The sequence below is a fragment of the Gymnoscopelus braueri genome (assembly GCF_963280865.1).
Source record: "Gymnoscopelus braueri genome assembly, chromosome: 18".
Classification (NCBI taxonomy): Eukaryota; Metazoa; Chordata; class Actinopteri; order Myctophiformes; family Myctophidae; genus Gymnoscopelus; species Gymnoscopelus braueri.
The window spans coordinates 17,325,882-17,353,559 of NC_137618.1; the positions used below are offsets into that span (position 1 = coordinate 17,325,882).

Below are 27,678 nucleotides of genomic sequence, written 5' to 3' on the forward strand. Positions count from 1 at the left end.
TTGTCAATTTCTTCTCAATCTAAACTGCTTAAATCACCAATTTCCATTTTTCCATCAAGCCTCTCTGACAGGCGCACACGTGAAATGAGGAGCAGCATTATATTCTCACATCAGAGGGGAGCGTTTTGTTTACTTGTACCTTGCCAGCTTTCAAAATTGAAACCAGCATGATGCATCCAAGTAATCATGTCAGCATTCTCCGTACTGTTGATTTAGACTACTCCCCCTTCAGTTTCCTCCATCAGATATGAAAATGTGTTCAAAACCAAAGGAATATCCTGATTTATACTTTACTACAAGTTATTTTTTTGACATTTTGCCTATAATGACATGCCCAAAATATGAATGCCAGGGTTAATGTGGTTAAATTACTATAAAGTGAACTGTAATAAACTATCCTCCTGATGGCTGAGTTGTGAAAACGGTAAAAATGGATTATGACAATAATGGACATGAACCTTTCCAAAATATTGATACTATTATGATTCGTTTCTGAAACTTGATGGCATGCCGTGTGAGTAACAACATGGATCGCATTTTAAACGGTCATTGTAATACTAATTTTAGTTCATAAGTAAATATTACTATCAAACAAAAGTAAAAGAAAATCACTTCCAGGTGCCTGCAGTGCAAAACAAATACAAATAAAAAGTCAAAACATGAGACGAAACACACAAATGACAAAGGATATTAGATGCAAAGACAGGGTACTAGAGTGTCAAAAAACTCAAGTGTCCTTTTCAGAAGAGAAACAAAAGGATTTGGGGGACAGGTGAGGAGAATCATAATAACAAGTGGATGTACACAGCTTTTCAGTATAGATACTAAAAATCATGAAAAAAGTTTTTCAAGTCACTTAAAAGCCAGGGTAGACGAATACAGTGGGATAAAATCAAACAAGGTGCAATGCCATTTAGCTCAAGGCCCATGTTATGCAGAGTGAGGAGTGATGGGTAGAAATTAGAGTGTGCCCATTCCAGTGACCTCTGACGTCAGCCTAAAAACAGTTTGGGAGAAGGGGGGGGGAGGGTGGTGGGGGAGGGAATAGACAGAGAAAGTAAAACAATTCTGAAAAACTAACGTTCTCGTGAAACGTGAACATTATGCAGCAGCAGCTGGTCTTTGTGTAATGCGCTTTTTGTGCGGTCGGCTGTCTAGAGCAGTGGTTTCCAAACTTTTTGAGACCAATAATAATGTCATATTTTCTCTTATGACATGCCTAAAATAGGCTATTGCCACACAAAGTACTGATAGTGATAGTAAATTAAAAAGTTACTTTTGTATAGTTGTATACTGTATTGCAATAATAATGTCCAAGTCACACCTGCTCTCACCTAGTGTGCCTAGTCGGAACACCGTTTGGAAACCACTGATATAGTGCTCATTGGATTTCAAAATGTAATATGGTGACCCCCTTTTGCACGTAGGAGGAGTCACAGCCTCTTAAAAAGAGACGGCGACGTGAAACACGCAGCATGCTCTGTGTGGTTATCGCCCTCCACACTGACCTGTGCACAGTGGATAGAACGCAGATAGCTGATTTTCAGACACACCTCTGTTCGCCATCAACGCTGCCGTGTCCCTTTAGCGGTTACGGGAGGCGATACCATTTCCCCTAGGGTGGCTGGGGAAGACTCTGCCTATGATTGGCTGAGACTTGTTTTGCTCCTATCACGGCTTCCCAACTCAGACTGTGCAAGCGGCCATCGGCTGTTCGCCGCCGGGGCTCGCTCGGTGGCGGCTCGAGACTCAAGGCCGTGCTGTCACAAGCGCCTGCCTTGCGGTCAAGTGATTTAAGGATGGCGAGGTAACAAAAACAAGTGCTCCTCTTCCCCAACGCTCCTTGGGAAAACAATACAGCTAACGGGAGAGTCCCATTATTCCTCCATTTAAAGCCTAATTTATGCTATATCGAATGAAGGTGTCACACGCAGGAAATATACGTGACGCCATCGTACGATGAAGTGCAAATAAGACTTAACACATTGCTCAGTTGATGTAAGTACGCGTGTGTGTACTGTATGTGTATTTTTTTTCTTTTTCTTTGTTTTTCACTTTTTATACTTTTATCCTTTCCAGTCAGGTAAACAACAGGGATAAATAGGCAAACACATCTAACCTACAAAGGACAAAAACAGAATCACAGTAATATTCATGGCATTAGGCATGCGTTCAACACTTAACTCCACACTGGCTTGGTGAGTTTAAAACAACTTCCACCTTGGTAAGCTTGACGTCAATTATTTCATCTCCTTCTCCAAGCTAACGCTGAAAGCTACTCATCAGGTGCTACACAAAAAGTCCACGGGACTATAAGGACATTCCATAGGACCGCGATTCCCAACCTTTGGACCCGGGCCCCCTGGTGGGCCCATGAGGCTATTGCAAGTGGGCTTTAAAACCTTGAAAACCTTGTGATACCAAATGAATAGGAAGTAAAAAAAATACTATGTCAGTTCCATTGATCAAAGCCGGAACACGATCGATTGATCCTAAACATGCTCTGAAAATGCACACGGCCCACCCACCTGACCACATAACACGGCAGCCGTGTTAAGTGGTCAGGTGGGTGGGCCGTGAAACACTTTTGAGATTTTCAAGTGGGCCCTGATCCAGAAAAGGTTGGGAACTGCTACCATAGGACAGTAGTTCTCAACCTTTTCAAGCCGCGACCCCCCCCCAAAAAATATATTTGAACTGGGGAGGGACCCCTCCACCCTGATAAGCACTTGGAATGTAGGAGTTGAAGCATTCCATTTTGTTTGACTCGGTTCAACAGATAAATATTGTAATAATAGCAGATCTACAAACTCACAACGCCTCGCATCGGCTACTTAAAAAAAAGATCTTATATTATTTGACAATTTGGCCAATGTATGACCAGTTTCTTTTGTATAGTTTGTTGATTACTTTTGATGCAGTAATGGTGTTTTTCTTTGCTTTCTTTTTTTTTTAAACTAAATTGTCACTTCACTGTCATCTGGGGACCCCTCAAAAAATCATATGGGGAGACTGGGGACCCCCCTGGGGGTCCAGACCCACAGGTTGAGAACCGCTGCCATAGGAGAACACAGAGGGTTTAGTGGGGGGAGATGGTGGCTTTGCCGTTACAGATTTGGGGTGGACTTCAGGACGTTGTCATGGACGAAGGGTCATTCCACATGGCGGCCACGTCCCTGAACCTGCCATTGGAATTGTGGGAAAGCAACAGCCATTAGATTCTTTCCGGACTCTTCTCTGAAATCCCCCTGACCCACCCCCCAAAAATGCAAATATAGACCAGGGATTCAAGTGTATGAGCTGCTTCTGTCCTGTCACTGTCTACATTTCACCAAGGTTTTAGGTAGCCTGCGGATGTCTCTGAAAATTCCAATTTCACAGCCTTGGGGTGAAAAAAGCCTTTGAATTAAATGGTTTAGTTGGCAGACAGAAAGCTGGAGAGACAGAGGTAGTGGAGCACAGCAGCAAAAAATCAAATGCAAAGTGTGGTTGTGAGTATTATGCTAAAATACACAGGCAAAACCTTTTAAAGTTCAACGCAAAACCAAAGAGGGCCATGTTTTTTCCAATTACTTTTTTTCATTTATGTTTTTAACGGTTTTATAGGGGGCTTGTCTGATAAAATATCAAATATAAAAATATTGAATCAACCAACTTAAAAACTGGGGTGCACACAAAAGTCCGCAGAGACATTAAAATGACCAAAGAAGTGTTTTAAAGTGAAATACCCCTTTAAATATTACCAGAACAATCGTATGATACATAATTATCATCTCTGTCAGGCAGAAACCTTGTATTACCAAAATGGTTACTTTTCAGGAAATGGATAACAGAGCCTGTATTCCAATGGATCCAATGTAGTTACGGTATTATTTACCCACAAGCTGTTAGTATTACTTTTCATTTACAAAATATAAAACTCACAGACAGACTTAACCACTTTAAACCTGGTGTCCCTATTTTGGTTAGGTCAAATATTTTCAAAAACGTTGAAAAAATTGCCAGCTCACAACAAATCGCGATGCAGCGCGTTGTGAGCTTGTAGATCGGCTACTTGCAGATTAGCTACTTGTAGATCACCTACTTTCTCGCAGCACTGTCATACAACAAAGTATAAAATAGGGCAATTCATTTATGATGAAATATGGCAATACAAGGTTTTTGCCCGACAGCAACGATATGTAATTCATTCAAAAGAGTCAAAGATTTTCCTTTTGCCAATTGTGCTCTGGTCAAAGGTTACCTGGCATTGATGAGGTACTGCGCCAGGCTGATGTTAGCCGGGGTCCCTGTGATGGTGATCTGGCGCTCGGATGAGCCCTCCATGGCGTTGGCAATTTTAATCTGTGCCCCAGACATCTGGCGAATCTCATTTATTTTGGTTCCCTGGCGTCCGATTATGCAGCCTATTAGCTGGGAAGAAACAGCAGAGATTCACGGCAGGAAGCAGGGGTGCTCTGTGTCGGACCCCATAAATTTGACTGTCTAACATAAAAGACTAAAGTCAGTGGGTTATGAAATAGGCTGGGGCAGTATAAATGAGTCCCGTCATTCAGATTAATCGGTGTCATGGTGAGGTAGTCAGTGGGTCAGTGTATTCCCTGCACAATTAACATGAATTAACGTCTAGGTGGAGAGATTATAAACATTCCTCTGTTTTTCCTTATTGGTGGAAAGATACTGCAACATTAAAGGCCTTTGCAGACAGGGTGCGATTTTTCGCACGGAAAAAACGGACAATATAATTTTTTTAATGAACACATGGTTCTCAATGACCTCATGCACACCGGCTCCGAATTTACCGTGCGGCGATGCGATGCGGCGATGCGTTTTTTTGCCAATCGAACCCAGTTCGATTCGTGCGTCTTTTCGCATGCGGTAAAAACTGATTGACTAATCGCACCCTGTCTGCAAAGGCCTTAAAGGAGAATTCCAGACATTTTAAGTGTTATCTTTGATGTGTACTTACTCACTCACCGAGTTAGGAAGTCGCATTGAGTTTTTCCAGCGATCCCCCTGTCTGTGAGTCTGGTCGACCCCCACCATAGGCATAGAGGGAGGCGCGTGTCTTAGTGAAAATCGCCTAATTCCACAGCTCCAAACTTCTTTTTTTTCCCACAAATCCTCCTCATGGTGTCTCCTGATACTTTCACATGCACTGTTTATCACTCACGAGCTGGCGTTCATGGTCAGCGACGTGAATGTTTTCCTCTCGCGTGAAATCTCGCGTCTCGCGAGATTTCCCGAGGAGCGCAGTGAGCCGAGGACGGGAAATCTCGCGAGACACGAGATTTCACTCAACGCGACTTCCTAACTCGGTGAGTGAGTAACTACACATCAAAGATAACATTTAAAATGTCCGGAATTCTCCTTTAAGTAAGCACAAACTAAGTTGGCATGCCCTCCAACCATCCAGTTAAAACGATTATTGTGGTCTGAGAAATAAGTAAGAACTACGGTATGAATAACTAAGTGCACCATAAGTGCTTTTCACCATGAAAAATGTAAAACTTTTTTATACTAGACAGTTAAAAGCAGACCGTTATTTTCACATCAATAATAAATCAAAACACAAACTTTCCCCTTATGTGTGATACAACGGTTGCAGATATACTGTAACTATCCCACTGAAATATACATGTCTTGAAAATCTTCAATCAGCCTGTTCCCAAATAATAAATGGTTTTCCAATACTGGCATGTTTGTGCCTAATTAAGCTCAATAAATCCGTACACAATCTTGCAGTGTGTTTGTGGCATTACTCACGTCATTGGGGATTGCAAGCTCATGGGTACTGGCTGGCGGACTGGCATCCAAACCTGGGATCAGAGGTCAAGGGTCACTTCAACAGTACCAAAACTCAGAGGAAAATTCTTGAGGACTTCTTCAAACATGCCATTGGTTCAGCATTCTTCTTGTTTACTCTTGAAGCACTTTTTAAAGATGAGCAATTTTTTTTTTTTATGTGAGGCCTGCACAACAGTTAATGTTGAGCAACCAGATTTGTTTTGAAGTTTAAATTAGCTCAAATCATAGTTTCTACCTGATTCCTCCTTACTGATTTGTGTGCTGGTGCTGCGAAGGGTATTTTGGGGTTAAAAAACTAAATGAAACCTATGTCAAATAGGACATGAAGGCTGATTCAATCAATCACTCTGATTGATCTAAAAAATATACTATATGTACGGTATAGAGAATCTTTCGAAAATAGCAGATCTACAAGTCCAACAATGCACTGTGAGTTTGTAGATCAGCTATTTTCAACATCATTTTTTTAAATGTCTGTGATTAAGTGATTAAGTTGATATAATGGTAATCACCATATCCTTGCAGATGATAATGGTGACAAAGGAAACCAACATTGCCATCTTTATTCACGAGACCTTTGTGTCTCATGCAGGCCCGGATCTGGACATGGGCCCGGGGAGCAAAGCCCAAGCCCCCAGAACCGCGGTATAACAGTGAAGCTGCCGTCGCCTGGTGGTCAAATCAGGGATTGCAGGACTTCCGCATTTAAAACGCCACTGCGCGTGCGTCTACCATTTGAAACCCTAGTGTGCCTGCTTGCTCAAGTCTTCTGCATTTTGAGCACCAACATTTGGTGCTCAAATCAAGGAAAAATGCTGAAGTAGAGTGTTCTTCCGCCGGGTGCTTCATGCGCTGGTGAGCAACTTTCATTAAAATGAATAGGTGGGGGCAGGGCCGTCCGCCCTCTAGATATATTATAATTCTATGGCAATGCCCCACCGAATGACCTGACTGCCCCACCAACTCAACTATTTGAAATGTTACAACTGCCGAAACAAACCATGCTTTTCTTCAGAAAATGCAGAGAATCATGGCCCGTCTATCACTCCCGCTCCAGTGTATGTGTGTCCTAAATCTAACGATCAATCAACTAACTTCCAACAATGCGCTCTGCACTCAACGGCACCTACTGTACAACAGCTGGGTGTAGTCAAGAGAGGGGACTCCCTCTTTTATTGGTGTGTCACCCAGGCTGCGCCTAAACCCTAACATTTAACTTCACAAAAACTATGCCTAAACCTAACCTTAACCCTAACCTAACAAACACTATGCCTAACCCTAACCTTAACCTCACAGAAATTGTGCCTAAAAAAAACCCACAAAACCACAACCACAAAACCCTGTCCACCTGGGCGAAACACCGGGAGACTCTCCGGGGGGGGGGGGGGGGGGGAGAGAGAGAGAGAGAGAGAGAGAGAGAGAGAGAGAGAGAGAGAGAGAGAGAGAAAACGGAGAGTGTGTGTGTGTGTGTTAGGAGCGTGTCCGAGTAGAGTAGAGTCGTCTTCAGTTCAGTGTTTGCCAAATATTAGTAAAAGTGGTGACAAAACACATTAAAGCTTGGTTTATAGGCTAATTCATCGTATGACGAATCCGATGTTGCTCGTCGTCGCTGAAAATAGCAAATAATGGCCCGGACCGCTGGCGTAGCGGTCCGGCCACTAAGGCTCTAGTGTAGCCTGACAGTGCATTGCGGATTCGAGTCCCGTTCCCGACGATCTTTGCTGCATGTCTCTCCCCATCTCTCTCTCCCTGTTTCCTGTCCATCTCCACTTAGACTATCAATAAAGGCAGAAAAAGCCCCCAAACATATATATTTAAAAAAAAGAAGAACAAAAAGAGAAGAAAATGGCAAATAATTAATACATTGGGTCAAAAGACACCCATGGCCATGGTAGGAATGAACTGCAAAAGTGTGAATTTCTTTGGCTAAGGCGAGAACGTAGCACTGTGAGTAGGGCTGTTTGGCAGGGTGTGCGTGTGCATGCGTCTGAGTGATAGAGAGAGCTCGAGGCTGGATTTGAGTGTGTGTGAGAACTGCTGTGTAGTGTGTATAAACCATAATCTGCATTCCTCCTAACTCCAGGGAACCAGCATGTCCTGCAAAATCCAAAACATTTTAATGGTTCGTTTTGGACTTTTGTTTCAAGAGAAAATCTTAGGTCTAAATTGTACCACCGCTACTACTAGCCTACTACTTGGAATAGCACTACTACTACTATTACTACCACTAGCATACTACTACTACTACAGTACTACTAATAGCATAGTTGTAAAAATGTCATCCATTGGCAAAAATAATTTTGCCGATGGAATGCAGATGGTACCACGGCCCCTAATGTCCTGTCCGGGTTGGACAAGAGTTGACCCATCAACATTTCTTACTGCCCCCCACCACCCCGGCAATTTTGTCAGGTATGCGACTTTGTGTCGTTTATGATATTGAGTTACATTTGATAACGTCTCTCCACTGTGGACTATCAATAAAAGCAGGAAAAAAAATCTTAAAAAAAAAAAACTTTAACAAAAACAAAAAACTCTGCAGTTTATGTGCAATCTACAAAGCAGAGCAGCTTGCAGAGCCTTTCTGTCTTGATGTTGCCTGACACGTGACTTTCAGGTTCCGCCCTGATAACACAGGAGAGCAATCTCTTTGTCTATTCCCCGCCTCTCAACTCATCTGATTGGACAGTGGGGAAAAACAGCAATGACCTGGAGCGCTTAAATGCTTTGATTTTTTGTTTGTTTTGTTTTTTTACTCGAGGCACCCTGAAATACGCGAGGCGCATAGTGCACATAAACACAAGGCGACATGAAACGCAAAAGCAGCAAACAAAACGCTTCATTCACATGCATAGCAATTGCAAAAAGACGCCCACAGAGGCTGAAACTGTCTGTGTCATCGGCCCCTAAATCTGCCATCCCCACACACATTATGGGGCGAGGCAGAGCCTCTGTCATCATGGCATGTTTTTATCAGTTTTTGTCTTGTTTCCTTGTGGCTGTTTGGCTAACCGATAACAAGTAAAGGCATGGCGGGCAGCGTGGCTAACTGGAAATAAACAACTGTGAACTTCAGTAAAAGCCTTGGCGGCTATCTGCACTATATACATTACACGGACAATATACTTTTAAAAGCAAGGTATTTGGACCGGAGGATAGAAGCCACAGGAGCCATGGCATGCTGACCAAACAAACAGAGATATGGTAGAATGTGGGGAGAGGGGGGCGGGGGGGAGAAGAGAACAACATTTCTACAGGTGCAGAGAAGGAAGTGACCAAAGGGCATTGAGGGTACGTACCAGGGAAAGCAGGGGTGGTCTGTCCAAGAGGGGTAAAGGGGGTTTGCTGCATAGCCAACTGGTGGAGCTTGGTCAACTGCTGAAGGGTTAGGAGGGAAAGTAGAACTAAAGCTTAATTTATGAGTCGGTGAAGAAGTGTCATGCAACATGTCGCTCACCGCCAGACCCCCCCCACCAAAAAAATAAACATTATTTTTCTTTGGCGAGCGACACGTCAGGCTTTTCCCTCCCCGCCGAAGCATGAATTAGGCTTAAAGGGGTATTGCAGTTTAAAACATGTCTGGGGTAATCTTAAAGGGTTAGTTCAGATTTGTTGAGTATTTTCTGTAGGAAATACTTACCATTAATGTAGTGGTTGCAAAGGTATTAATTGATTGCCCGAGTCCCGTGGTCAGAGTTATGGTCCGTTTCTGATAAATATGAAGATTTGGTGGGGGCCGCTCATTAAAAATAAATGTATTAAAAAAACTAGCGTCATTTGTATTGTTGACCTATTTCTACCATATAGAGCAGGTTTCGTTCAATTTCGACCCCTCTGTCACATGGTACTATTGTTTGTGTCCAGAATCACTGCGCCGCGGCAGCCTACTCACGCACAAAATATATGACACAAAAAATAGTACCATGTGACAGAGGGGTCGAAATTGAACGAAACCTGCTCTATATGGTAGAAATAGGTCAACAATACAAATAACGCTAGTTTTTTTAATTAATTTATTTTTAATGAGCGGCCCCCACCAAATCTACTAATCTACCGGAACTACTTCATATTTATCAGAAACGGACCATAACTCTGACCACGGGACTCGGGCAATCAATTAATACCTTTGCAACCACTACATTAATGGTAAGTATTTCCTACAGAAAATACTCAAAAAATCAGAACTAACCCTTTAACGTCTACTCAGGCCATTGTATGCACCCTAGACAGACAGTTTTTTAAAAAGTTGCTTCATTCAACATTTTAATATTTGATATTCATTAGATCAGACACACGCATTAGAAGGGCAATATCAGTCACCAGAACCAGGAACATGTGTTTTAAATGAGTCTGAGTTTGAAGTTCAATGGGCTTATATACAGTAGGATTAGGATATATAAAATCCTATATATCCTATACATAAATATTGAATCAAGCAACTTAAAGACTTATCTGCGGTGCAAACAAAAGCCCAAGTAGACGCTACAATGACCACATAAGTGTTTTAAAGTGAAATACCCATTTAAAGAGGTTTTCAATTCAGGACACAGGTCTCACCAGGAACTCAAGCCAACCAAAACTATACAGTGAAGAAGAAGAAGTGAGGAGAAGAACACCACCATAACACACAGTGAAGGAGGGCAGGAACGTAGGATAAGAGGAAAAAAGAGGGAGAGAATTGGACACTCTGTTATCCGGTAATATGTTGCCAACGTGATTAATGCATCCTTTTACGGCTGTGGTCTTCTACGTTGCTCTGCATTTTGTTTTTAGATCTTTGAAATTCACCCTCGGGAGTTAAACACATGAACCCTTGCGTTCCTATTCTGGATGTGTCATAATAGGCAAACATTTAGCAAAAAAAACCAACATACTCTGAGAATGTGTTGCAAAAAACTGCAGATCTACTAGCTCATAGGGACGCTAGGGTTAACGCGAACGAGTCAGTCGCTCGCACTGTGCGAGGAAAGCTCCCTTACTGTACGCACCTAACATCACTTCAAATTGCTCATGTTTGTCCTCCATTCACCTTTGTTTCCAACAAATTATTTAATATTACAAAAACATTTCCAACATTTTTCAAAATAATTTCAGAAAATATATGTTTTTTAAATTATCCATAAAAAAATAAAAGAATTTAAAAAAATGTTTGCGACGCTTTCTGAGCTTGTACATCTGCTATTTTCACTATTAAATATGGCTTAAGTGATTATTAATTCATAATGTGTTTTTGTAAGTTTGGGTGCTGGGGGGACACCAAATTTCTCTTTCGGGTATTGAGAGAAAAGGTTTGGGAGCCACTGCTCTTGTCTATCATGTCATCCAGGGAGTCTGAGTGGCAGAGCCATGCTGACACGTCCCCCTTATGAAACACATTCAGGTGATGTTACTGTCGCCACTGCCATCAGCTAAGGGGGGCATGGGTGCTCTGGGTCGCTCTCCTGATGTTAAAGGGAGGTTTAATGAGGGTGGGAGAGGACGTCGAACCTTTACTTGAGTGATTGTTAACGTCAACGAACTGCCTCGGCCGCCATCAATCACTGCCTGACTTCGAATGAGCGGCTCCCACTTGGGAGATGCTCTATATGACAAGGACGGATGAAGTCAAATTATGAGCAGGAGACATGAATCTGGAATTAAGGAAGTGTCTGCATCGACATTAACGCCTCCTCTGTCCTCACCATCCATCACTGCTCTGCTGCCCACCACATGTGCTCATAAAAGGATAATCCATGATGTCAAACATTAGCACCAGTGCCGTGCACAACTGTGATTTGTAAGCAGTAAGTACACAATAATACTCTGCCAGAGCTACATGACATTTGCTCTGTAGTTGCACCCTGTTTTTGGAGTCTTTAACCACATGAACCCTATAGCACCCCTATTCCCCGGCGAACATTCGGTGAAAATAGCCGATCTACAAGTTTACAACGTCGCAATGCAATGAGTCATGAGCTTGTCGATCGGGTATTTGTAGCAAAGAGATTTGATGTAGAGGGTAAAAAAGGAGCAGACAAGTATAGACCCCTTGGGGCCCCCAGTCAAGGAAGTATATGGTTTAAGTGCATTATGTGCACTTAAAGCTTTAAGTGCATTATGCAATGGAGAGATTTTGTATATTGTATGTTGTAAGACAATATAATCATGGAGTGGACATGCATTTTTGTGTAATATTGTTAGGTATGCTGTTCCCTGACAATGATTTATTATGGTTTTATAGATGGAAATTTAAAAGAAATGGTGTATGAGTGTAAAAAAATGTCTCTGACTGTTCACAGTGTTTAAGCTATGTACTGTATGCAATATTTGTCATTAGATTATCAAGAGACTGGTAACTCACATCTGGGTGTGGGATGGCATATTGTCCCTGAATTGTGTAGGCCTGTATGGGTGGAAGAAAAATACAAAATAATCACATTTTAACATCCTAAAAGAGAGAGATTAAGTTTATAAAAAGCTCTACAGATACTTAAAGACGGGGTGCTGTGATTTTCAGTGATCCCCCCCCCCCCCTAAAACATAATCATCAGGTATTATGGTTATACTAGGAGGAAGATTATTTTCAAAAAAGTGTACAGAAATTGTTAAAATTATGTTTTTATGTGGACACGCCTCCAGTTCATTAAGTATACCTGGTTCTCACCTTAGCACCTCCTCCACCACCTTAGCACCACCCACCTGTCCTAGTCCCTCCTCCTCCTCATGCCCACACCTGTTGTGTTATGATAATGAGGGGGAGGGTATGTTTTTACTATGTCACTAAAGCGCTGTTTCTCTATTGACACGTTTGACCCTCAAGGTTTCAGCCTCCAGGAAGAAACTCCAAATAGTCAGAGATGACATAAAACACCATAAAACCACCACCGGGGGGCTTAATGAAGTTCTATCAACCTCAGAGACACATGAAAAACAGAAAAAGTGCAAAAACATGGCACCAGCTCTTTAAAAACAATTGCAAAGCTTTTCAGTACAATAATCTGCATAGGTGAATAATGAGATATCCTCAAGCTAAAAAAGGGTTGCAATGAACCGATACATCTTTCACATATTGAAAGCAGTAACCAGCCTTCAGAAGGCACTGGTTTTCAATTAAAGATGGACGGGCATGAGATTGCATGGCTTGAATTTAAACCCAAGTATCTTGTTAAACAACTCTAAAGGTTGGTCCACTTGCATGCAGGTGATTTACATGCTATAATCTTTGACTCTATAACATTTTATTTTATTACAGATGCAGGCATTTGTAAGTGAAGCATGGTTAATCGTGTGATACAATATCTCAAACCACTGCCTTGCCAAAATATAATTTAAAGGTTAGCCTCAGCAAATTCATATAATCACAAATGAATATACAAGATTATATGTGGAGCAAGATAATGGATCTAGTGTAACAAGTGCCAATACATAAATACATTATTTTGGAATTGATGTACAAAATATTTTTTTGTAATGAAAATAAAATATGCCCATAAAGTAAAATTGTATAACTTTGGACATTACAATGATTATCTCTCAATATATTGTAAACCAATCTCTCACTGTTACAACAACAACAAAATGAAGGCTCTGATTTGTGATTCATCAAGCGACTCTTTCCCAAGCCACTCTATCCACAATGTATGAGTGGCTGACTTTGTAAACTAAACTAAAACAAAAATTAACTAAAATGTAATTTTTTTGGGGCATTTTTCCATCAAAATGACCTATTTTTGCTGTAATGCTCTTATGGACAAGAAAAGTTTTGTGTTATGTGACAGTTTTGAAATGAAGCTAACAAAAAGTTTTTGTTAAAGAGCCACTTTGGTGTTTTCAGCTGTGTGATGTGTCCACACGAACTCCAATCCAATCTAACACTTTAAAGAGATGAGTGGGTTGGATGCTCTAAAAGCTTCAGAGCAGGTTTATACGGCTTTGTGTCTGAGACTTCAGACTAGACTTCCTTACAGTGTGAGGCTCTTTCATTTAACATCTGCAAGATTAAATTAAGATAAAATCGTAAAGGGGTATTTCATTTTAAAAACACTTCTGTGGTGATTTTTATGTTTACGCTGTCTTTTGTGTGCATACTGTACACCCCAGACAGTTTGATTTTGCTTCATTAAATATTTTGATATTTTGATTATTTTTAAAACGCACATCCCCGGTTCTGCTGATATCCTTATTTTTTTTAATTATTATAATTTTTTTATCCCACGATTTTGTAACCCTATTTTTTACACCCAGTGCCAATTGTCTATGTGATCCTGGGCACTACCTTCCCTCTGCCAACCAAGGGAGGCCAGGGCCAAGCTCATGCCTCCTTCAATGCATGAGAGCCAACTGACCTTCTTGTCACCTGACAGGGGAGAGTTTCCCTGGTTGGACGTAGCGCGTGGAAGGAACACGTTATTCCAACCAGTTCCTTTCCCCTCAATCAGGCGCCCCAGCTGGCCAGGGGGAGGCAGTATAGTGACCAGGATTACTGCATGTTTTTGTGAGGGTACCTACCCTAGGGAACAAGGGGAGAACATGCAAACTCCACACAAAGAGGCCCTTTCATCCTTCTAATGCGTAAGGGGCCGTGTTTTTTCAATTACTTTTCTCATTCATACATTTTTTTATTTGAAATGTTTTCATTTAAAAAAAATATATATACAAATTAGAAAGAATTAATTGAAAAACACATCAGAAGGACAATATCAGTCACCAGAACCAAGGACGTTTGTTTTCAGTGTATCTTCAGTGAATGGTTAAAATATTTGAAGTTGGTTTAAAGGTTTATATAGGAAGGGGGCGTTCCGATCAAATTAAAATCAAATATCTAAATGTTGAATCAAGCAAATTAAAAACTGTCACACACAAAAAATTGCTTTAAAGTGATACCCCTTTAAGAAGTGAAATTACTTTCTTCCAAATATTCTGAATGTATTCAGCTGCTTTATAGTGTGCAAAGCAATACAAAAAAACTAAACAAAAAACATTAGCATGCATTAGTATTTTGCACTGAGGCTGAGCACTGATGTCATGGTCGCTGGCTCAATACAATAATCGCTAAGAAGATAATGGATAGTTGCTGCCCTAGTGGGAGGGTTTCAGCATGCAAGGGAATGTCAAAGTAAGGAAACCTGAGTGCACTAACAGGCAGTGGCTGGTGCTGCAGTGAAAGGTTGAGGTTGGCTGCGGACGGCACCAGCGGCTCTGCTCTTACCTGGCCACCTGAAAAAATGACAGGTGTAGAGGCGGGCTTTGGGCGGTAAGGGATGGTGGCACCTTTCGGTGGGGACTAGGAGAACCAGGAGAGAGGGAAGAGGCAGAGGGCAGTGTTAGACAGAGACACACAGTCCGCTGCAGCTATTTTGGTTTCCACAAAGACGACGAGAGAGAAAAGACAAAACCCCTGATCAAAATAGCAACCCCTTTCCTTCCCCTAGGGAAATGACTGTCTGTTGGGATCCGTGGCAGGGCATTGTTGTAAAACTAAGAGCACAAAACAAAACCTTCCTGAAAAGAGTAAAGTTTGAAAAGGGGGTACATCTGCGATCAATACAGTTGTCAATTGAACTGTTCCAGCTATTGCGCGTTTGATCGCATCATGACTCACTGTGAGTCCACGGACCGCCACAGGAACATATGAGCAGTCTTCACAACAAACTTTTAAATAACTTTGAGGTGTCCTCGAGCAAGGCATTTTACCCCTAACTGCTGCAGTGGATCTGTGTATTTGGCCAACAGTAGAAGTATGTATGTTGAGTAAAGCTTCCTTTGATGAAGTACATGAAAAGCTCTATTTAGGAAATGCTCAGCAAGAACAGAAACCAGAAAATAACTATACACTGTACAAAAAAGTTTTACCTTTAAAGTCATGAATCAAAATCAAAGAAAACAAATATGCTTATTTCACTACCCCTGCAAATACAACTGCATCATTTTCCACATCAGAGGGAATATTACTTTTACACACGTATCAGTGTGGGAAATGTGCTAGAACGCCCACATGACTGTAAAGGGCTGGTACAGTGTTTCTAAAAGGTCAATTCATTAAATCAGGATTCATGAAAGGAACTGCTAAAAGCTCTGCTGTTCTCCTGTGACTGCCTTGATCGCTGGCTTTCTTAAGAGTTAAGACCCTCAATGACTCTCAATGGAGCTAATAAAAAGCATTGCTATTCTTTTCTGGAAGGCATTTCTCAGTCTCCAACATACTCTATCTCCATCAAAGTCATACTATTCTACTCAAGCTTTTCTCTTCTTTTCTGCTGTCCTTCTTTTGAATCTTTTCTAAGTCCTTCAATTCTATTCTATTCTAAGTTCTCCTATTCTATTCTAAGTTCTATATTCTATTCTAAGTTCTATATTCTATTTAATGTTCATCTAGTCTAGTCTAGTTTAGGCTATTCTATTCTAGAAGTTGTTTCTCAAATTCAATACTTCACCTCCATTAAAGTTCTACTGTTTGATTCTATTGCGGAATGTGTTCAGTACCTCCAGCATGACCACACAAATCTGTTTGACACACTGGATAATGGCTTCTGGGGTGCCGGAGATTGTCACTGCACGCTCTGTGGAGTTGGGCAGCATGTCCCCTGCCACCTGGACCTGGGCCCCTGTGGACTGCAGAGGAACAAAACCGCATTAAACTCATTCGGCTAGATCAGGGGTCTTCAATGTTTTCAGGCCAGGGACCCCCAAACTGATGGGGAGATGGAGCAGGGACCCCCTACCTCGTAGGGTGGGGGGGGGCTACAACATATATTGTATAATTATGTATACAATTGTGTTTCATATGTATAAACATACCATGTTAATGTGCATTCAATACTAAGCCATTAAAAATAATAGACAGATTAACATATTCATGCTTTTGTTTTAAACATACATGTACAAGGTACAGTGAGTAGGGTGGCCGTACTGCCATTTATAAACATACCTTATTAACTTATTAACTGAGAACCAATCTCAATACTATCAACAATCTGTAATATGTATACAAGCTATTTAAAATGGACAGAATCAGGATTTCTTTTAAACATAAATGTGGAAAATGTTTTTAAAATATTTAAAGACAAATGGACTTTTGAAAATATATATGTATAAAAAATAGTTTATATATATATATATATATATATATATATATATATATATATATATATATATATATATATATATATATATATATATATATATATATATTTGTCTAATCAAGCAACAATTTTGCGGACCCCCTGCAGTATTCCCACAGACCCCCTATTGAAGACCTCTGGGCTAGATGCTAGAGTGGATGTGGTCATGCACATCATGATGTTAGAATCCAAAAAGATATGCCTGCGAGTGTGTGCCTGTCTGTCTGTATGTCTGTCTGTCTGTACAGGGTTGGAGCATGCTTCCAACTTGAATTGTTCCTGACTTGCATCATTTCCGAGAGGGCGGTGCCCGTTTATAAATAAAGGTAATAATATAATTATAATAATTGTTATTTCTAACATTACTAGTACTGTGGTAGAGCACTGGGTACTCGAACACTGGGTACAGTGCATACTCTGACAACAGGTACAACGTGTATTGCATATCCGGGTGGGCCATGCATGCCCCTGACTTGCATGCTCCCCGAGTAGGCCGGTGCCCTTTTTTGTTTGAAAAGTTTTTTTAAATATACGGTATATTCAAATATTCAGGGAAATGTGGCACTGACTGGAGCAGTCGTATGCAAGATTAACCGCACACATGCACGCACGCACGCGCACACACACGTACACACACACAGACCCTCTTCTAAACGGGTCGACCCCTAGGTTCAGTACCTCGACATGTAAAAAAAAAAGGGAAAAAAAGAAAAAAACATTGTCACATGGTTATAATATACAAAGTATTATTTATTGTATCTATCATCTGGGCTGTGGCTTTGATCCTTGCACTCCATGCTAATGATTACACTTAATAATAGTAATGTCAAACAGAGAGAAGTAGTCCCACACATCCAAAGACCAAATGAGGCAGGTGCCGGATCAAAGAAAGACAATTTAAGTGGGAAGAAAGGAGATCTCATCTGCACATTGCAGCTGCCTTAAGTGCAAATTTATTGGCACATCTGAACAGAAAAAGCATCAATTTGAGCTCACGCTCTTCTTAGTCTGAAGGATAGTGTCTGCTCGAAAAAGTCATTTGCACTTAAGGGAGCTACAGTGTGCAGATTTCTTCCTTCTTTGCTAGTGACGTCACGACGGCAATTTCTTGCATTTCTCCATGGATGAGAGCACTGGTTGAGGGTCTTAAGTGTTTTGCTTGAAAAATACAAATCAATTTGGCTTCAGAAATGTATCGCGTCATCCAATACCTCTCTCATCTCCTTTATCTTGGAGCCTCCTTTTCCGATGAGTGATCCACACTGGCTGGCTGGGACCACCAGTCGCAGGGTGACGGGGGGCTTGCTAATAGCCGGACTATTGCTCATGGAATTGATTATGTCCTGGAAAATAAGAAAAATAAATGTGATTTTGGCAGCAGACAGAGATATCTGAGACGTGACTTGAATAATCCTTTGCAGTGACAACTATGTACATTTTTGGCTGGTATTTCAGGATTTTGGCTGGTAATAAGTGCCCACGTAAAAAGTGTAGAAACGTACGGGCATACGAATAAAGTCAGAAGGGATTGCAAAGATAAGCTTTAGATCTGCTGGTTGATCAGACGATGGGGCTGGTTAATCAGACAGTCGTCTGGGATTTTCCACACTGCTCGACTTGTCTGACCCATGTTTGCAGGCATCAGCGAGAATAAAGTTAATCATTTTGCTGTCTGCATACATCAAGTATATTAGATGGATCACAGTCAAACATAATGGATAGCACAACATTCATATTCATATTGAAAGCCTATAGAAACCAGTCTAACAAAATAAAAATGAGCGCCGATAGATCAGGATTGACATAAAGCTACTCACTGAGACAACAGCTAATACCCATAATGCACCACACACATGTCCTGTACAGTACAGTATATTTCATCTCGTCGCTGTCGGGTGGAAACCTCGTATCTCCAAAACCATTACTTTTTGGGGGGGGGGGGGAAAAGTATTTCAATGGAGACAATGTTCCATTGAAATACTTTTGAAATACAGTTATTATTTACTGTAGTCACAAGCTCTTGTTAATAGTTTTCATTGGTTAAATATTTATAAAACCGACAGACGGACGTAATCACTTTCAACCTGGTGTCCCTATTTTGGGCATGTCATTGGTGAAAGATTTTCCAATTTTGATTTAAATGAATAAATAAGCGACATGTTGTGAGCTTGTAGATCGGCTATTCAAGCTACTTTTGCTTACTTTTTTAATGCATTGATTTGTTTCCCCAAATTTATTTTTTATGTTTTATATATAACATTTCACAACGCGTCACATCGTGACACTTTGTAAGCTTGTAGTTCTCCGTTTGTCGCACAACGAACTACCGCAAGGATTACGTGGTTAACAGATTTGCTGCCTTGCTGCTGACAGCATTTCCCAAACTCATACCTCCTCAAACTTATAGGCTATCATTGCAAAAGCCTTGAAGATGGCATCTGTAGGACCTGTGATGGTGACAATCCTTTCTGGACAGTTGCCTTCAGAGATGTTGATGCGTGCCCCGCTCTGCAAATCATCAGAGCGGAACAAAAAAACATCAAAACTTCAAAGAAGAATATAAAACATTTTATAAATACAAGTATTTCTTCCTTCCATCTCGATTACGTTCTCTTTAATAAGCTGCTCAACATCAATGACATTTAAGGAGCACCATTTTCAACCTTATCTTCATATACTATCCTCACTAATGATGATGAGCAATTATATGAAGATAATGAAGAAAATGGGTGAAGAGGTCTTTTAAATGTAACATTTAGCAGGAGTCACATTTTGTTGGGACAACAACCAATGTGAACATGAAAGCAAGCTCTTTTGAAATGATGGTGTTGAAGTACAATAACTTATTTACTTACCAAAAAGAAAGAAAGAAAGAAATACACAATTACCGGTTCACTGTTTGTTAATAGAAAACGTATTCTAGTATTTGTTTTTTACAACTTTTGCAGTTTTCCCTATGAATGTTTCTTGTTCTAGTGTCCTCTGCAGTATCTGCAGATGTAGATGTTTACTCATTCATTTTGTTCTAAAGCTGTCATACTCTTAAAGATATAAAACAAATATATATTGTGCTAAAGTCAACTTGAAGCTGAAATTGCATTCATTTGGCAATTAAATATTATTGTTATTATTATTATTTCCTTTATTGCATTTATACTGCCAATACCGTTTGACTTTAGTTTGTTTCCCTTTTACTTTCCCAAGTGCAAGACACATTGAAACCTTGCTTTTGGAAAGTAAAGTTCAAGCTCTAGTCTGACATCTCACACAACAGAAGCTGATGTCAGCCGTTACCTACTGTAGCAACGGCAATTTGGCCATAATTTGGCCGGCCACAGACACTGCCACAACATGCACTTTATGTTCCTTTAAGGGTTTATTGCATTATTATTATAATTATATATACAGATATCTGCAGTGGTGGAAAAAGTACTCACATTTCTTACTTAAGTAAAAGTATAAATACTACATTGTAGAAATACTCTGTTACAAGTAAGTCCGGAATTTAAAAAATCCTTTAGTAAAAGTACAAAAGTATTGGTATCAAAATGTACTTAGTAAAAGTAAAAGTACTAAAATGTTTGAAAATAGCAGATCTACAAGCTCACAACGTGTCGCGATGCTATTTTCAAATAGCCTATGTATAAAATAAGGCTGAAGTGGTTAATGTATGTTTTAAAATATAATAATTTATATCTGCAAAGTGACTAGTAGTGGAAAATTCAAATAATTGTAGTGGAGTAAAAGTACAATATTTGCCTCTGAGATGTAGAAGTAAAAGTACTGGAAATTGGAAATACTCCAGTAAAGTAAAAGTACCTCAAAATTGTACTTAAGTACAGTACTTGAGTAAATGTAATTAGTTACTTTCCACCACTGGATATCTGTACTTTGCATTAGACTGAAACCTACCTCCTCTCGCATCTTCTTTACTGTTTCTCCTTTCTGGAACAAAAGTGAAGGAACAGCAGCCATAAGAGGAGAAGTAGAACAAGGTATAATGTTCTTATGCTTCTTGACAGTTGAGTCACAACAGTGCCAATCTGGGAACTCATCGCCAAATAAAAAGGAAAAACAGCGCCCTATGCTGTTTTTTACTTATTCACTTGGCTCTGGGCGGAGCTGAATGGACAACCCGTGCTCAGGGAAACCGGGATTTTGGTCTGCCTTCAGCCTTTCACTTCCGGTGGTGCGACTATGTTTTCATTCCCACTAACAATATTTCTCCACGGAACCCTTAACACCATTTCTCCCAAAGAACATGGATCGTTTTGGTTATAAGCCCACTTGTTTCTATGATGAAAGAGCAATTTAAAATGTTACTAACTTTCCGTGGTTTTGTCGGCTTCGAGGACGCTATTGTTAAATGAGTTTCGGTTTGTTTCTAGTGGGGAACTAAAGGCACACACGTAAATCCCGCCCACTACATTTGATTGGGTAAAGCGCGGCCTGCTTCCTGATCTGATGGCACGCCCACTTGTAGCCAATGTGCACGGGTTGTCAACACGGCTACCGACAGTCGACAGATTCAAACTCAGAGCAGAATCTGTTCTTGAGAGATTACAACAGTGCTTCCCAATCCCTTTGACAGTGAACACAAAAGCTGGCAGACTTTACCTTTCCAATTATGCTTCCAACCTCCTGCAACAAAACAGACAGGAGAAAAACAATTTATTGTGAAGCATTTATTACATAATTCCTTGAAAATTTGCCTTTGAGTCCTTTAAATAACCTGTCCTGCTCTGTTTGTTGTTGTTGGTGGTGTTGTTATGTCTTCCTGCCATATAGTGAATATTACAGGACAAGCATTGTTTATCCGGCCTCAAAGAGCATTGAGGGTCAGACCGTCCTTACAGTATGCACGCTATCACTCTTCATGAGAGGGGTGTTGTCAGGGACTGAGTTGGTTGGTGAGAGAGACACAGGGAGATAGTAGTTTTATTTTAAAACATCCCAACAAAAATGAACAAAAATGTGACAACCACCAATAATTCTGGGCCCAAAAACAAAGGAGGTCAAATTAAACAAACTGAACATTAATCAATTGCTTAGCATGACTAATGTAACCAAAATGAGACATGTCATATATAGTGGGTGATCAGACCACTACTAACATGAAAGGGGATAGACAAAGACTAACATTTAAACATACTACAAATAACTACAACAAATACAGCACTAACTGCTATTAACAAATTAAATTATAATGCAACTGAAAAATATAAACAAATCATTTCTTCAAAATCCTAACAAAAAAAATGTAACTAATAAACCCCTGTCCCTCCCCATATGCAAAGGGTACATGGTCCAGTCCAATTAACCCATCAGCTCCTTCTTTCCTTGGCCAGCCATATCAACTCCAGCACTCATTCGAACAGATAACTCTAAGAAAAATAAACTTAAATCAAAATTAAATGACTCCTGATAAAGCAACTTGACCCTGACAAAGGTTAACTAAATGTATGCCCTCCAATCAGTAACCTTTCCATCAAACAATAGCAATAAACAGTACGTCATTTAACGGTTCAGTGTGTAGTAATTTATGTTTGTATTATGTAGTGCTGAAAAGAATCTAAACAAAATCAACTAACTGACAAAAATAAACGAAAAAAAAGTAAAGTTTCTACCACCATGTTTGCTGCCTTAAAGGTTCTGTGACATTGATTTTCACTTTTTTTTATTTTTTATGTTTTTTGGGACCTCAATGACCTCAATTACACCCCAAAAAACTGAACTTTGAACATTCAGTGGATTTTCTGTGGTCTGGGGTTTTCTGAATAATTAGGCTGAGAAGTAATCTGAGATTGGCCCTTGGATAGTGAAGTCACAGGCCATTAATCCCGCCCACTCCCCTCCTCGCCCCTCCCCTCCCCTATCCTTTCCTTTTGGGGGGGGGGGGGGCGGAGCAGAGGTGATGATTGACAGGCAAAATCCCTCAACAGCGACACCCGCAGGCAAAGATTTATTTTTTCATTGCAGTTGAAAAGGCTTTAGAAATGTGAGAGAAAAACACCTGCAATGGATCACTAGAGTGGAATTTTCAGTTAAAACTTTTTATACACGTTTGAAGGACCATGACAAAGACTTTTAATGTGGCTACTGCTGTGGCCATCACAGGTGTGACACGTGTGACAGTGGCTGAGATCATGAAGGGCACGGTCACAAATGCCCTTCATATGCGTCAGAAGTGTTCCATATGCATCAGAAGTGTTCCAGAAGCTTCCCCATTGACTTCCATTCTATGGGAGCAAAGGGGTGGAGCTGCCCATTGCAACGCATTGATGGCATTGAAGCGTGTGAGGTCCAAGCTTGGAATTTGACATGTTCAACTTTGATTGGGCGTCAACCAATAGCAAAGAAGCACTGTGGTTGACCCCATTTGGCAGCCATTTCGCTTGTAGTTTTCTTGAGTCAAACGAACTACACACCAGAAAACTGGCACTCATGTGGGCACTACCCACAGCCTGCAAGACAACATGGGAAACAGATGCGTCTAAAACCTCAGCTTGCCTTGGCTACAACGCGTAGGAAGCATATGTGTGTACGTGCCTTAATACTCAGACTTCTCCACAGTGACCCAGAGGGTCAAGCACGCCGACGGTGCCCAGTCCATCACAAGTAGTTTATAGGTCTCAAGTGGTTAAAAGAATACTTGCATGTAGGTAGATGATTTAGAGACGATATAATGAGCAATGAGTTTGATTGAAAATCCAAATTGATAAAATATGTATACTTTTTATTAGCTACTGTATTTTAAGGTCTTTGTTCACTTAACAGTAACTTTTAGAGGGAGACAGTACACATCTACTGTAGGTGTGCACACTTATGATGTTACAGTATTATAAACATTGGGGATGAAACGATACATTTTAACAGTGATACGATACGCATCACGATACATGGTTGACGATACAATACATGGACGATATTGGTTCATTCATGGCGATACGATACGATATGCATCAATTCATGTTTATTAAACATGAATTGATGCAACCATGAGAGCCATGCAGTGCTCCGCAAAACCTTCTAACAAGGTTAAGCTGGCATGAAACCCTAAACCGGTTTTGTGGTTTGTTTACCTGTACAGGTTAAAAACTACAGAAGGGTAAAAACATGGCAGGCTGACCTTAGAGTACACTGTGATGTAAGCAACGCAGCTGCAGCTAATAAAAGAAAAAATAATTGGGTGTTAGATTTAGGTGTGGCAAATTCTATGAATGTGCAATGCTTACATCCATCACGGTGTACTATAAGGTCAGCCTGCCATGTTTTTGCCTATCTAGTTTTTTAACATGTGCAAGAAAACTAACTACAAAATCAATCAATGTAGTGTTTCATTCCCCTTTAAAGAACAAATCACATTCCCAGTCCTCAGCATGTTCCTGCAATAACATGATTAGCTGTAATGCAGCCCACATCTACAGTTTGGCGCCTATAGTGTACTTACTTTTCCGTGCATGAGGAGGCGGATGGTGAGGGTGACATTGAGACCACCCTCTGACTGGACTTTGTTGGGCTCCATGCTGCAGGACATAGCGGGGAGGTGGGGAAGGGGAGGGGGGGTGGGCGGCAGGAGCACGATGGTAGTGGAATGGGAAGTCCTCGGGGTGGAATGGGATGGTACAGCAACCAGCCAGTCACCTGCCGAGGCCAGGACACACACACACACACACACACACACACACACACACACAACATGGAGAGACTTTGTTAACATATTTCATTTCAGATTTAGGCCAGTACTTGATTTTCTAACAAAATGTTTCAACTGCAGTTATCAATGCATAGTGCATATCTTTTGATTGATTTATTTAATACTTTATTAACAGTTTGCAAATAAGATTATACAATGGTGCTAAAAGCATAACACAAAAAGCCCTAAGGGCTTGTTTCCATTGCGGTCCTGTGTATTCAATTCATCGAGGCATTTAAAGACGTACAATGATATACAAGACATCATCAACACTAGTAGCAAGAAGACGTATATGTACAGTAAACAGTTACAAATTGCAGACAGGTGCTCTTTTATGGCGGTTTTGAAGGAGGGTAAGGAGTCACACTTTTTGATGTCTGTTGGTAGGGCATTCCACATTTTGGTGGCATAGCAGTAGAACAAATTTAACCCCATGTTTGTGCCGAATCTGGGTTGAACGAGATCAGTGGAGCTCCCTCTGGTGTTGTGCCTGTGTGTGTGTCTTTTATGTTATTGAAGTAGTTTGACAGGTACGTCAAACTACTTCAACTTCAGGGAAGCCGGGAAGGGTGATATATTGGTCATTGCACATACTCCTACGGGCTGGGGCGGCACCTGTCAGCGGGGAGTGTTGGGCGGGACGAGTGGGACGAAGGCTCTGCCCCCACCTGCTAGTGGGGGCTTCTCACTGGCACCCTACCGACTGCCTCACAGTCGGTAGGGTGCGACAGCAGTGACAACACAGAAATGTGTGTGGGGAGCAATCAATTGGCAAAATGACTAAATTGGGGAGAAAAAGTGGTAAAAAATCATTGGCTACACTAAATAATGAAATAACATAAAAACGCAAACGCATGATGTCCTTCTGAGTGGAGAGGTCAAGAACTCCTTGAAAAACTGGGGTTTAAAAAACAAAACAATGTTCAGTTGTTTTTTTCATGTCAAAAGACACTTGAGGAAAAAAATCCTGACTCAGGTTATCATAATTCATGCATCAACGGGACATCCATAGTGTTGTGGAAGAAATTGATAAAGTGATAATCGTGAAACCGTGATTATTTCTCTGACTATAATCATACCCTCAAAATCTATAATCGTTACATTCCTACTAAATTCCTGACTACACTCTTCTTGTAGATGGGCTATTTTCAGCAAAGAGATTTGGTGTACTGTAGAGGCAAAAAGGAGTGTACCTAGTATAGAGCCCTGGGGGACCCCGGTCAACTAAAGCCAAAAGTACACGGTTCAAGTGGTTAATGATATTATCCATAGTTCTTCTTAACACTCCTTTGTTTATTAAAGTTAAGGACACTAGGGGGAGCACTTCTATTAACTTAGGTCAAGCAAAGCCCCTGCTGTCTGCAGAAACAAATTGCTTTCACAAGTTATTGTACTGTCTCTGCCAAGGATTCTTCCTCAACCAGTAATGGTCTGGCCATTATACGCCAGTGTTTACCATTCCCCAAACATCGAAAAACCACACTCCATGCCATGACAAATGAGTCTTAGTGCAAAGAGGATGATTTCTGCACTACCTGGCAACAAAAAAGAAACATTTAAAGCCGCAGCTGTGACAATGAAACTGGCATTGGCTAAATGTCATCATTGTTTGTAAGAATAGACTGTGCCGCAGCCTAATTTGGATTGTGACAGGCTAATACATCAACTGAATTCCTAACTTTGTGTATCCAGTGTCTATGAACACCACACAATGCAGAGCACAGCAAAATCTTAAAGATGCCATCCGGAACTTATTTTAAAGACGGGGTGCCGTGATATTCAGTGATCCCCCCCCCCCCCCCCCCTAAAACATAATCATCAGGTATTATGGTTATACTAGGAGGAAGATTATTTAAAAAAAAGTGTACAGAAATTGTCCAGTTCATTAAGTATACCTGGTTCTCACCTTAGCACCTCCTCCACCACCTTAGCACCACCCACCTGTCCTAGTCCCTCCTCCTCCTCATGCCCACACCTGTTGTTTTATGATAATGAGGGGGAGGGTATGCTTTTACTATGTCACTAAAGCGCTGTTTCTCTATTGGCAAAATAGTCAGAAAAGACATAAAACACCATAAAAACACCACCAGGGGGCTTAATGAAGTTCTATCAACCTCATAGACACATGAAAAACAGAAAAAGTGCAAAACCATGGCATCACCTCTTTAATGAATACATTTTAATGTTTTAACAAAAGTGTGCATGGTAAAGTATGCTTTACAATATGCATTAAAGTATGCTATTACAATATAACTAGCACATCTGCAGTGGTTGGAGGTCGTCTCCCTGCACTTTCATTGCAAATTTTAAACCCTGGTGTTGGGTTACTACTGGTTGTCAAGTAGTACTGTCTGAAGCTCAAGTGCAATATCTCCCCTGCCCAGGGATTCCCTCTTGGAAGACTCACTGGTAAGAAGTTTGGTCTCCTAAGCGGAAGACAGACATGAAACTTACGGATTGCCGCTTTAAAGTGATGAAAAAATACCCCATAGCTGAAAATGTGGCAATAATACTTTCCTCCAATGGTCTCATCAGCCTTTTCAAATCACTAATATTATCATCTTTTATATTGGGGTGATCTCTTAAAAAATGATTATGTTGGAATAGAACAGAATGGAATAGAACAGCATTTTCCACAAAAGGCCATGTGGACCCTTTGTATTTAACAGCCTATAAATTATTCACACTTAATGCGTGGTCAAAAATCAAACAATTGTCTGTTTACTCTGACACCGTCTTCGTTTTTTTGTCTTCTGTTTTTATTGTGATAGAACCGTTAAGTGCAGGAAATCAAGGCTAGAATCAAACCCAGATCGTAAGCACATTAACCACTTGAACCCTAGCATCCACATTCTGGGGGGAACATTAGCCAAACATGTTCACAACACGTTGCAAGCTTGTAGATCAGCTATTTCTGTTATGGAAACAACAGCAGTCCAAGTACAGTTGCAACTCAGGTCTGTTTCACTATGGGTTTAAGTTGTTAACCAAGGTACCCTGTTCCTTTTTGCTTCTAAATTGAGAGTCAAGGTGACTATTACCAAAACCACAACACGATCACCAAGCTGGCCGATT

General features: G+C 40.7%; 1 protein-coding gene across 3 annotated transcripts; it reads right to left on the reverse strand.

Moving 5' to 3' along the window:
• Positions 1 to 960: 960 nt before the first annotated feature.
• LOC308073827 (poly(rC)-binding protein 3) lies at positions 961 to 24,432 on the reverse strand (the record flags this gene model as incomplete). 3 transcript variants are annotated; one of them, XM_080413006.1, is made up of 12 exons in its annotated part: positions 961 to 997; positions 4,244 to 4,413; positions 5,767 to 5,819; positions 9,108 to 9,183; positions 12,149 to 12,190; positions 14,996 to 15,070; positions 16,270 to 16,398; positions 18,119 to 18,250; positions 19,299 to 19,415; positions 20,820 to 20,852; positions 21,525 to 21,548; positions 24,358 to 24,432. In XM_080413006.1, 12 exons carry the CDS (start codon positions 24,430 to 24,432, stop codon positions 961 to 963), a joined length of 963 nt encoding a protein of 320 aa, XP_080269132.1. The 3 variants fall into 3 exon arrangements, with proteins under 3 accessions (XP_080269132.1, XP_080269131.1, XP_080269130.1); XM_080413005.1 differs by having other exon boundaries at positions 9,108 to 9,186; XM_080413004.1 differs by having other exon boundaries at positions 14,927 to 15,070.
• Between the last annotated feature and the right edge of the window lie 3,246 nt (positions 24,433 to 27,678).